The sequence below is a fragment of the Lactuca sativa genome, chromosome 9 (genome assembly GCF_002870075.4).
Source record: "Lactuca sativa cultivar Salinas chromosome 9, Lsat_Salinas_v11, whole genome shotgun sequence".
In the NCBI taxonomy this organism is placed as follows: Eukaryota; Viridiplantae; Streptophyta; class Magnoliopsida; order Asterales; family Asteraceae; genus Lactuca; species Lactuca sativa.
This window is the reverse complement of record NC_056631.2, coordinates 220,927,691-220,941,040: the sequence shown is the minus strand read 5'-3', so window position 1 is coordinate 220,941,040 and position 13,350 is coordinate 220,927,691. Positions and strand designations below refer to the sequence as shown.

Sequence of the window (13,350 nt, the reverse complement as noted above, 5' to 3'; positions counted from 1 at the left end):
GGAAGCTATCTGATGCTGCTCCGGTATCTCCCCGGCTACAATTCCATAAACACACTCAATCAAACACTAATCACTGCATTGGGGTAAAATGACTCTTTTACCCCTGGTCAAAGTCAACTCTCCCGGTCAAAGTCAACCTACAGTTGACCTGACTCGCCGAGTTGGGCCGCCAACTCGCCGAGTCTCTATTCTCACTTCTCAACCCTACTCGTGGCTACTTGTCGAGTATGGCATCGACTCGACGAGTACCCTCTCGATTCAAGAACTCAGGCAATCTGCATCCGACTCGCCGAGTCATATGAACAACTCGACGAGTTGTTCTTGAGCTAAGAAGATTGTCTTGGACTCGCCGAGTTGTATGAACAACTCGTTGAGTCCCTCCATCACTGAGTCTGCCCTCCAACTCACTGAGTCCACTCTACTACTCACAGGTTCCCACTCGACATCACTGAAAAGGGGGAAAAATTGGGACTCGCAACTTGACTCGTCGAGTCGCATCCATGCAGCTACTTTAAATTCGATTCTGCTTGAATCCAGCGTCTAAAACTTATAGATCTGGGCTTCCTTAGTTTGATTAACATGTAAAGATTCTATCTTTACGTGTCCATAAGCATCCATGAAGATTATAAGGCTCAAAAAGCATGATAAAGGCTAGATCTAGGGTTCTCATGCAAAGCAACTTCAAAAAGGCAATAGATCCGGGCTCTACAACTCCTAAATGAACAGATCTAGGGATATCTCGACCTATTAAGGCATCCATACAACTATAAGGTTGGAAAATACATCAAACTAGCCCTAGAAATGTTCTAATGGAGGTTTTAAGCATAAGACAGAAGGATTCCGAGAAATACCTCAAAGAACTCTGATTTTGACCTTGGATCTTTGCTCTACACCTCTTCTCTTTGGTCGTTTCTTCTTCTTCTTCTTCAAGCCTTCAAGAATCCACACAAAAACACCTTAATCAATCAAAGGATGGGTTTAGGGTTTCTCACAGCTCTCTGAGGGTAAAGGAGGCGAGTTTGGGGCACATACACTGCTTAAATAGGGAGCAAACCCGGGGATTTAGGGTTTCTTCCTGGCAGGCAGACTCGTCGAGTCCCGAATATGGACTCGTCGAGCCGCCGACTAACACGTGCTCGAAATCCCGTCCCTACTCGACGAGTCGGGCTATAGACTCGCCGAGTCCCTCTTGAAAACTTCTAAATAAATGCAATGGAAGCAACATACCAGAGACGGGTCGTTACAAATCAGACGGGCCACTGAAAGTTTGAGCATCCTTAGCTTACTCAGAGACCAGTTCAGGCTTCCGCTCCCACTCCCGTTGCCTTGCGTACTACTGATAGCCAGACGGCGAAGGCCGAGAACCCGAGAGTTAGTGGGAGAGCATTCCAGCTGACAGCGGAGGAGGTCCACGCAACACCGATGTAGTGGCTGGTACGTATTTCCTTATTCCTATTATTTTTTAGATTTGTTTATGCTTATACTATGTTGTATATAGGTACTTTTCTTGTGAGTTTTGTGCTTACTTTGGTGTTATTTGACTCGGGTGCAAGTCGATCTTTTATGTCTCTATACTTTATTCATCACATTAGTGTTAGACACGATGCGTTGAGTCGGACACTGAGGGTTTCTATAGCTGACGAGCATGCAGTTTTTTGCCACTGATGTGTTTCAGGGATGTGTGTTAGAGATTTTCGATGTTGAGTTTCCTATAGATCTGGTGCCGATAGCTATGTGTGATGTCTGTGTCATAGTGAGCATGGATTGGTTGAGCCGTTTTGGAGTTGTGATTGACTGCGAGCGTCAGTTGGTGACTATACGAGACCCTAGTGGGGGAGTGTTTACTGTGTATAGCTAAGGGACCAGATCTAGATCAGCTTTCTACTCTACTGCTAGGACGAGACAGAGTTTACAGCAGGGATGTATGGTGTATTTAGCTTATGTGATGGATACGAGAGTTACCACTGAGAGGCCAAGTTCTACCTCCAAGGTGCTAATAGTGTGCGGGTTCCCGAACGTTTTCCCTGAGCAATTGCCAGGTGTGCCTCCCGAGAGGCAGGTGGAGTTCTGGATTGATTTGGTTCCGGTTGCGGTGCCTATTGCCAAGGCACCTTATCGCCTTGTGCCGCCCGAGATGCAGGAGTTATCCTCGCAGCTTCAGGAGCTGCTGGGGAAGGGTTTTATCAGACCGAGTATCTCACCATGGGGAACGCCAATCCTTTTTGTAAAGAAAAAGGATGGTTCACACCAGATATGCATCGATTACCGGAAGTTGAACTAACTGACGATCAAGAACCGTTATCCACAACCGAGGATCGATGATTTATTCGATCAATTGCAGGGAGCGTCTTGGTTTTACAAGATTGATTGAGATCTGGATATCATCAGATGAGAGTTTGCAAGGAGGATATTTAGAAGACGGCCTTTAGGACTCATTATGGGAACTACGAGTTTGTGGTGATGCCTTTCAGGCTCACCAACGCACCGACAGCGTTCATGGATCTCATGAACCGGGTGTGCAGGCCCATGTTGGATAGGTCAGTGATCGTGTTCATTGACGACATTTTGGTTTACTCGAGGCCCAGAAAGTAGCACGAGGAGCATCTTTGGGAGGTTCTTGGGGTATTGAGGGTGGAGAGGCTTTATGCCAAATTCTCCAAGTGTGATTTCTAGTCACAAGAGGTACAGTTCTTAGGACACCTCGTTAACTAGAATGGGATTTTGGTCGACACCGCCAAGATTGAGGCAATTATGTGATGGGAGGTGTCGAGGTCCCCATCCAAGATCAGGAGTTTTGTTGGCCTGGCAGGCTACTACCGGAGATTTATCAGAGATTTCTCCAAGATCGCCGTTCCTCTTACCAGATTGACTAGGAAGGGTATTAATTTTTCTTGGGGGCCCAAGCAGCAGGCCTCATTCGAGACACTTCGCCAGAGACTATGCGAATCCCCGATGTCAGCCCTTCTTGAGGGAGTAGAGGACTTCGTAGTATATTATGATGCATCTATATCAGGGATGGGTGTCGTGCTGATGCAGAGGGGACATGTGATAGCATATGTATCGAGGCAGTTGAAGCCTCATGAGACGAGGTATCCCACCCACGATTTGGAGTTGGGGCGGTAGTGTTCGCCCTCAAGATTTGGCACCGCTATCTCTATGGTGTCCGGTGTACCATATACATGGACCATAAGAGCCTGAAGTACCTAATGGATCAGCCCAAACTGAATATGAGACAGAGGATGTGGTTGGATGTAGTGAAAGACTACGACTATGAGATTTTGTATCGCCCTGGTAAGGCTAATGTGGTAGCCAATGCCCTGAGTCGCAGAGCAGTGAGTGCTCTGATCCGAGACATATGTATGAGGATGAAGATGATGACTCCAGTCTTGGAAACCATCTGAGAGGCCCAGGTGGTGGCCGTGAGACATGAGAACCGGAAGAGAGAGCAAGTAACTGGGAAGATTTCTAAGTTTGGGATGGATAATCGGAGGCTTATGACTTTCCACAGATGGATTTGGGTTCCATATACGGGTGGAGCTCGACATATTCTGATGGAGGAGGCCAATAGGTCGAGATTCTCGATCCATCTGGGAGCCACCAAGATGTATTTGGATTTGAAGAGGGATTATTGGTGACCCTGTATGAAGAGAAATATGGTGTGGGTGGTCGAGAGATGCTTGACTTGTCTTCAGGTCAAGGCGGAGCACCAGCATCTGCATGGCCCGTTGCAGCCTCTAAAGATTCCCCAGTGGAAGTGGGAGCAAATTTCCATGGATTTTATCACCAAATTACCGAGGATTGCACGAGGTGTCGACACGATATAGGTTATTGTAGACCGGTTGACGAAGAGCGCTCATGTTCTGGCTATCAGTGAGGGCTCTTCTGAAGAGAAATTGGCTGAGATCTACGTACGAGAGGTGGTGGCACGTCATGAAGTGCCGACATCAATAGGGTCAGATCGGGATGTGTGTTTTACTTCCAGTTTCTTGAAGAAATTTCATGAGGTGTTGGGTACCCGGTTGCACTTCAGTACCGTATCTCACCCATAGACAGATCAGCAGAGTGAGCCGACAATTCAGACGCTTGAGGACATGCTACATGCATGTGTTATGGACTTCGATGGAAGTTGGGACACTTACTTGCCCTTGGCTGAGTATTCTTACAACAACATCCACCATTCCAATATATGTATGCCTCCCTTTGAGCTCTTATATGGGAGGAGGCATTGGACTCCCATCTGTTGGGGGAGGTAGGGTAGAGAGTGATGGGGAGCACTAAGATAGTGCTTAAGACGACGAAGCAGATCCATCAGGTCAGACAGAGGTTGCTGACGACCCAGAGTCGTCAGAAGAGTTACACAGACTGGCGACGATCCGAGCTAGAGTTCCAGGTCGAAGATTTTGTCCTCCTGAAGGTGTCCCCATGGAAAGGGGTGATTTGATTCAGGAAGCGGGGCAAGCTGGGCCCTAGATACATTAGTCCTTTCAGGGTGATCGCCCAAGTGGGTAAGGTAGCTTATCGGTTGGAGCTACCTGCAGAGTTGAATCAGATTCATAACACCTTCCATGTATCCCAACTGAGGAAGTGTGTAGTCGATGAGACGACGGTGGTCCCTTTTGAGGACATTCAGGTGGATGCGAGTCTAAACTACATTGAGAGGCCGATAGCGATCTTGGACAGGAATGTAAAGGTCTTGAGGAATAAAGAGGTGCCTTTGGTTCAAGTTCGGTGGCAACATCGGAAGGGATTCGAGTGTACTTGGGAGCCAAAGTTCGAGATGCGAGAGCAGTACCCCGAGTTGTTTCAGGAGGATGACTTCGAGGGTGAAGTCTGATTCTAGTGGTGGAGAATTGTAACATCCCGACACCCAGGTATGATAGTTAATTATTTTATTTCTTTTTGACAGGGCAACTCGACGATTTGGGGATCATTAACTCGCCGAGTAGAGACTATTATGGCTACGAGATTTTTATAGTCTACTCGACGAGTCGGAGGACCCCGAATCGACAAGTAGGAGCGGTGTAAGGAAACCCTAATTTTCCAGGTTTATGTCCTATTTAAAGGACCTTAAGCCCTCATTTCTGCCACCCTTGTCACCTTACTACACTGTGAGAAACCCTAATCGAGTTGTAACCTTGTGTGAGAGAAAGAGAGGCTAATATTGTGGGTTTTAATGCATTCTTGGAGGAGAGTTGAAGGGCAAGAGACCTTGGACGATAAAGAGCTTTTGGATCCGGTGTTCTTCGGTGTTTAGCTTCTTTTTTGAGGTAAAAAGTTGCCATCTTGACCATTTCTTTTGTTAGATCTCATTCTAGGGAGGTTTAGTGTTTTCTCCCATCCATCTTTTGGTTATTGACTCATTTGAGCATGTCATGAGATTTAAACCTCAGATCTGGACTGTAGGAGGTCCCTTGAGCCCAAAGATCCAAGCTTTATCAAGCTAAAGGCAAGCCTTTATGCATTAAACCCTATAATAGAGCTTGTTTTGGCATTTCTAGCGCTAGGTGCCATGCATGGACGTAAAGCTTGCAGATTTACGTGGTATTTCAGCCTTGGGAAGTTAGATCTAGAGTTTGGGACAATATTTCTGCTTAGAATTGACTGAATGAGAATTGGTCAAGAGGGACTCGACGAGTGCATGAGCCAACTCGACGAGTCAGTTAGGGCTTTCCCCTGATAGGCTGAACGCGCTACAACTCGGCAAGCTGACGAGACAACTCGACGAGTTGAGTTGGAGTTTTCCCGATTTTTCTGAGGGTAGGAGGAACTCGACGAGTCATATAGGTGCACTCGCCGATTTGGGTAAACAGGGACTGTTGACTCGAGTGTTGACTTCTATTGACTTTTAGGGTTTGGTCAGGACTTGGATTATGGAGACCATGGAGGGGTAAATTGGTCTTTTACCCATTCCAAGAGTTAGAGAGAGGGAGAGAGAGAGGTTGACCGAATTTATTTAGTGTTGTGGTTATAAGTGTTAATTAGAGATGATTATGACATGTAGGCGAGGATTAGACCGTTCGAGGGGTACGAGGTTTACTTGCTGGCTTACGAGGTGAGTCTTCTCACTATACGTACCATGAGTGGTAACTTTGTGTGACCGGAGGGTCTTGTATGCTATTATTAAGTATTATGATATCTTGCATTATGTCTTTGTGATTTATGTTGTGTATTATTCCGAGCTTCATTGAGTTAGGATCGGAGGGTCCAACCCGAGTTGTAGGACCGAAGGGTCTCCAGTAAGACACATTGACCAGAGGGTCTTTATTGAGATATAACCATGAGAGGCTAATGAGATGTGTGTGGTATTTTAGGGAACACACTAAGCTTTATGTTTACCGTGTATGTGTTATGTGTTTCAGGTATTTCTCAGAATCTAAGGAAGGCGCCGATTTGATTTTACACATGAGATGAAGTTATGTTTTGAGGATCTTGGATTTTTATTCAAACAATTATGGATTTGTGTTTTTTATAATTTGACACTTTAGGGTTTTGTGAAATGTGTTAATGGGAATTATGTGATTTAAAAATGAAAATTTTGTTTGAAAATTTACGGCGTTACAATTAAGTGGGTAAGAACTTAATAAATAAAAATTTTAATTAAATAAAAATTTTATGTTTTTATTAAAATTAATAGTAAGCTACAAAACATAAATAAAAATATATTTTTATCATAAGAAATTAAAAATTTTCCTACATTTAATTCCTATTATCTTCTTATCCACATTAAATAGTGATAAGTAGACTAAAATATTATCAATTTCATTTAAATGAGCTATTAAATATGACACGTGTCAACATTTGATATAATAGGAGGATAAATATAAATAAAATGTAAAAGAATATTTAATTTCTCTTTTATCATATTATATAATTAGTTTTCAATTTCATATCAATCAAACATATATTAACCACAACTGATTCGTATTCATTACCGTATCTTTGAAGTTTTACGTTGATAACAAATAGAAAAAAAAGATCAATTTCTTTTTTGGAATTGCTATATTTTATTTATTGTAATTTAATCAAAAGTCTTGGGATACATAAACTAACAAATAACAGTACTTTTCATTTGTTAACTATTTTATATAACAGTCGTAAAATATAAAAATTAAAGTTTACCAATTTATTGTTTAAAACTATTTTTATATAAAACAAATCTTCCTATTCTAACAAAAAAAAAATAGTTTTATTGTCGTACTGACAAGTGTCATATTATTAAAAGTCATCATTAATATTATATGTCATTTATCATACCACTTTGTCAACCTATTAATTATCCATTTTAAATTTCTCATTTTAATTACATTAAATTAATAATTGATTCTCCATTTTAAATTTCAAATTATAAGGTGATATAACTTCACGTATTTATTTAAATCAACGATTATAATTTTATATAAGTAAAAAAATATCTCTTAAGTAATAACTTATTTAAAATAATTAATTAATAATTTTGATTTTTTAATACGAAGGTTTAAATAATTTTATAACCGTGATTCTCACGGGTTATAAACTAGTGAATTATATTTGTCTACACAAAACAACAAATTTCGAAACAAATATTAATATATACTATACATGTTAATAAGAATTAGAGTTAACGGTTATTTATGTAATTTAAATAGGGATAATGACTTGAAAGTGTAACGAACTTTCGACTTTTTTCACATTTAGTCACTAAACTTTTTTTCGTTATCAATTTGTCATTAAACTATTAAAACTGTTCACATTTTACCCTTATGACCGACTGTTACCGGTCATAAGGGTAAAATGTGAACAGTTTCAGTAGTTTAGTGGCAAATAGATAACGAAAAAAAGTTTAGTGACTAAATATGAACAAAATCAAAAGTTCGTTTCCCTCTAAAAAGTTCAATGACTAAATGTGAACAAACTTCCTCTTGTATTAAGTTTTAGCAAATTATTTATTTTTGTTAAATTGTAGCAACATTTGTTGATGAAGAAATCTATAAAATAAAAATAAATAAATAAAAACCCTGAAAATATATTTAAAAAAAAAACAAAAAACCGAAACCGAAATAAAAAACCAATGGTTTGACATTTTTCAAACTCAAAAATCAAAATTTCCAATCTGATTTTGGTTTTACAAAAAAATGAATCATTCTCATTGATGTGAATTATGACCATTGGTTTGGCATGCAGAATTTGTGACATCCCATGAATACGTAGTTACAACATCGTCTGAACTCGTAATTAATAGTAAGGGGTTAGAGTATCATCGCATGAATATGTAGTTACAACATCGACTGAACTCGTAATTCATCACCTACAGGTTATGGGCCTACTGGTGTTTCCATGGGTTGTCTAGAATAGTTCATGGTCGCCATCTATACTCTGGTAGATGACTACATCGCCACATTTCCGGTTAAGGTTATGGTATCTCTTTTCATCCTACATCACCTATTCATCATCATTTATTTACCTAATTATCATCACCTTTCTATCATCACTTATCTCTCATCATTTTATTTCATCACACACCAACTATTTCATCTACCCATGTTTCATCCGCAACATATTTGTAGATATAAAATAAATATACCGTTTAAATCTTTTAAAACATGTATAAAATCGTTCATCCAGCATAGACAGCAAGGATTCAAATAATATGCACACATAACACGTAATTTATATAAAATACTTCATATCTATGTGTAAGATGAAAGTAACTATATATACCATAAAATCCCATAAATGCTTCCTAACTTCAAAACCCAAGGTTTACTCTACTAAAGCTTCATATTCTTGGCTCTCTGGACCTAGAAGGGTCCAGATTCGTAACTTCAAACCCCAAGGTTTACTCTACAAAAGCTTCATATTCTCGGCTCTTTGGACCTAAAAGGGTTCAGATCTATAACACAAACTTGCAAGAGGGGTTTGAAGTGATTCAAGCCCTAACCCCAAAATGGAATCTACACAATAGGGAAGGAAAGGGGTTCATTTTTGTACCTTAAAATGAAGCTCCTTGCTTGAATAACTAAGAACAATAACCTTCCTTGGTCCCTTTTGCTGGAACTCTTCTCCTTTCTTGCAAAATCACACCAAAAAGCTCAAGATAGCTCTTCCTCTCACTCTACACACTCAAGCTCGCTAGGGTTCTCACTTATGGGAAAGGTAGTCGCAATTGAAGGCCATAAGTGCCTTTAAATATGGCTCGGGCCCAAAGATTTAGGGTTTCTGCCAACAGCGTGGACTCGTCGAGTCGCCTCACCGACTCGTCGAGTCCATTCATTAATCTGAGTCATCAGTCGCGACCTTACTCGACGAGTTGAGGCGTCAACTCGTCGAGTCCCTATTCTTAACTCAAAAGAAAAATACTTAAATTATGATACCTGGAAATCTGGATGTTACATTTTGTTTTTTTATTTCATAGATTTCTTCATCAACAAATGTTGCTACAATTAAACAAAAATAAATAATTTGCTAAAACATAATACAATAGGAAGTTTGTTCACATTTAGCTATTGAACTTTTTAGAGGGAAACAAACTTTCGATTTTGTTCACATTTAGTCACTAAACTTTTTTTCGTTATCTATTTGCCACTAAACTATTGAAACTGTTCACATTTTACCCTTATGACCGGTAACAGCCGGTCATAAGGGTAAAATGTGAACAGTTTCAATAGTTTAATGACAAATAGATAACGAAAAAAAGTTTAGTGACTAAATGTGAACAAAGTCGAAAGTTCGTTACTCTTTCAAGTCATTATCCCATTTAAATACGATCAATATAGTTTTTTATAATTTTAATATACAATAAAAATGTTAGAAATTTAATTCCATAAGTATTAGGAAATAATTTTGAAATCCATCTAAATATTAAAACGTATTAAATGATTGGAATTGAATTCCAATTCTAACAAACCACAAAATACCACAAAAAAAATTCCCTTAAATATAAAAATGAAAGAATATAGAGAAATTCATTATATGTATATCTATTTTTTGAAGATATTAAAATAGAGAAAAGTTTTTTTAAGAATAATAAAATCGGAAAAGAAATATTTAATTGAAAGGAAAAAATAGCAAATATTTGTAAAAGATCTAATCCTAAACAAATCAAAAAGTGGAAGAAACGAGGGGCGAAGTCATTTACAACAGTACGACTCTGCTGTTTTTTATTCTTTAACAACGATGATGTTGGATTCTACATAGTTTTCTGCTTTAACCTCTCTCTCTCTCTCTCTCTCTCTCTCTCTCTCTCTCCAACAAAACACATACATATTCATGCTTTGTTACTCCCCGAATCTTCGTTCGATTTTCCATCTCTCACTTCTCGATAAACACAAGTTCGCATGTTTGTGTTTGTGGGTTTTCTAAACCTTTATAAACCCTAACATGGGTCGCCTTTGATTTCTACTCTTGTGTTGTGGGCAGATTTGATTTTGATGATCCAATCAACTTCCTCATCAAACCCTAGTTTCCCCCTTCAAAACCACCCACCGATCTCAACAACTCGATTTAGTTTCCTAGATCTCGTACTTCGATTGAAACTGCAATTCCATCAACACAATGTAGATTGGATGAACACAATCCCAGTCTCGAAATTCAACTCTGTTCACTAACTCAAAATTTCTGCAACTTATCAGCGTCGATTTAATTTAATTTAGAGTATTATTTTCTGTGTATAATGAATTATAAGATGAGGGGTAGAGGGGAAAAAGATGAGTTTGTGTTCAAAGATTCGTCAATCGGATTAATTAGACTTCTTTGCTTTCTAATTCTTTTCGTCATCGGTATAATAATTGGTTTGACTTCAAGTTCACATGTCGATAGGTATTTCATCACTTCAAGGCCCGATAATTTCTATACAGATTACACAACGGCTGCTCCTGCGCCAAGTTATGCCAAAACAGCTACTTACGATCAGAACTGTAGTACGAATTCAAATTGCAAGAATGACGATTGCTTAAGCATGGAGAGCTTTCGAATGCCTAAGAATCTGACGCATCGAATGACTGATAACGAGCTCTTTTGGAGGGCTTCAATGGTGCCTGATAAACCTGAGTACCCTTTTGATCGAGTGCCTAAGCTGGCGTTTATGTTCATGACAAGAGGGCCTCTGCCATTCTTACCTTTGTGGGAGAGGTTTTTTCGAGGTCAAGATGAGAATAAGTATTCGATTTATGTTCATAGCAATCCTGGGGTTCGTTTGGATTATGAGAATTCTTCGGTTTTTTATCAGCGACAGATTCCTAGCCAGGTATGAATATGATTCTGTTCCTATTTTGATGATCGTTTTATGCTTGCTTAGCTTAGATGATTGCATATAATGATAATTTGTTCAGAATTTTGAATCTCTTCCCAGAAGAAATCGATGATTTTTGTAGGGTTTTTAGTCAATTTTCTTAGGTTGCCTTTGTCACATGGTACACATGAGTTGTACTAAATAAACTTTTTTAATAACGATGCACCCTAACTGTACCAAATTGCAATTCTTTTGCATGTATACCCCATCTGTTTCCATGGTACCCCATCTGTTTCCATGGTACAAAATTGCAATTTTTGTTGATGCACCCTAACTGTACCAAATTTGTTATATCACTATTGTCCTACACAACAAATGGGGTTTTAGGCTTTAGGCTTAGGCCTAGGTTGTGTTTGTTACATGTGACATGATTAGATAAGCAAAAAAAAAAAAAAAAAGTTTTCAAATGCTATTTTCAAAATGACAAGGAGGGTATTTATGTTTTTTTTTTTTTGGAGAGACGAGAGAGATTGCTAGTCCCTCTCCCACATGTTCCACCTTTTTGCAAAAGACAAAAAATTGCATTTTTTGTCTTATTGACATGAGTCTCAACTCTCAACCTCAACCTTAGTCAATACATGTCAAATGCACTAAAACCTATTTCTTTGTTTTGTCTAGTCCCTATTCTACTTGACAAACATGAGTTTAGGCCATGTTTGTTAACATCTTGTTCCACCTTTTTGTGTTGCTACGAGTCAAATCCAATACATGTCAAACACAAATTATATTTCTTTTCTTTCATTTTCAGGATGTGAAATGGGGAACAGTGACACTAGTCGATGCGGAAAGGCGACTTCTAGGCAACGCGTTACTTGACTTCTCAAATGACCGATTTATCCTCCTATCCGAAAGTTGCATTCCAATATACAACTTCCCAACCATCTACAACTACCTCATCGGGTCAACACACAGCTTCCTAGACTCCTACGATGACCCATCTCGTTACGGGCGGGGTCGTTACAGCCGTCGGATGAAACCCGACATCAAGCTCCGTGATTGGAGAAAAGGGTCTCAATGGTTCGAGATCCACCGTACAATTGGCATCAAAATAATCTCCGATACAAAATACTACAACCTCTTCAAATCATATTGCTTACCTTCTTGCTACCCCGATGAGCATTACTTGCCTACATTCGTGCACATGTTTTACGGTGATCTTAATGCAAATCGGACGGTTACTTATGTTGATTGGTCACTGGGGGGCCCACATCCGGCAACTTTTGGGGCGGATGATGTTACGGAGAATTTGATACGATCGATTAGGAATAATGGGACGAATTGTGCGTATAATAAAGGAAAAACGTCCATTTGTTTTTTGTTTGCTCGGAAGTTTAGTCCGAGTGCATTGGACCCTTTACTTGGACTTGCGTCTAGTTTATTAGGGTTTTGAAATTAGTGTGTTGGCATATTTTGTTTTTGATGGGAAGTTTTGTTGCTTGAATTCCCTTTGTGTTGTAGATTTTGATCTTTTTATTTAAAATACTTGTAATTTGCAACAAATATCAATCAAAAGTAAAAAAAATATTGGAATTAATTAGTATGATCCAGTTCTATTGTTGTCTTTAATAAGTTAATGCAAAATTGCAAATCATCTACAAGTCGATTGAATAATAAAGTGCTCATTCATTGAGAGATAGCAATATGTTTTATCAAAAAAGAAGTATTATAGCAACGTGTCAATGTCATGTGGATCTGTAAATTATTTTTATGTTAATTAAGATTATAATTATATCTTTTTATAGTTATTGGTGGATTAAATGGGTGAGAAAAGCAATTAAAGCAAATTTGAAATGCATAAGTAGGGCACATACGACAATTTTAATTACAACAAATGGTGGGAGCAATGGGGCATCCATTTGTTTGAAGTTTGGTCTAATATGACTAAAAAGTATACTATTATTTATATGGGCAATTGGCTACAAAAAGATTTGAACTTTAGTATGATATATGGTAATGGATGATCAATAATTTGGGGCAATTCTAGCTTGCTTTTATACCGAATTTTACTTTGCAAATAGTCCCTAACACGTATTCACAAGTGTCACGCCCAATTTAGTATCTCAATATTTTTATCATTTTACTTT

The 13,350-nt window shown here is 38.9% G+C and overlaps 1 protein-coding gene across 1 annotated transcript; it reads left to right on the top strand.

Moving 5' to 3' along the window:
- Positions 1 to 10,095: 10,095 nt before the first annotated feature.
- On the top strand, positions 10,096 to 12,800 carry LOC111883966 (glycosyltransferase BC10). The gene is made up of 2 exons (XM_023880292.3): positions 10,096 to 11,221; positions 12,015 to 12,800. The coding sequence occupies exons 1-2, from the start codon at positions 10,649 to 10,651 to the stop codon at positions 12,654 to 12,656; spliced, it is 1,215 nt and encodes a 404-aa protein (XP_023736060.1). The 5' UTR covers positions 10,096 to 10,648; the 3' UTR covers positions 12,657 to 12,800.
- The last annotated feature ends 550 nt before the right edge of the window (positions 12,801 to 13,350 follow it).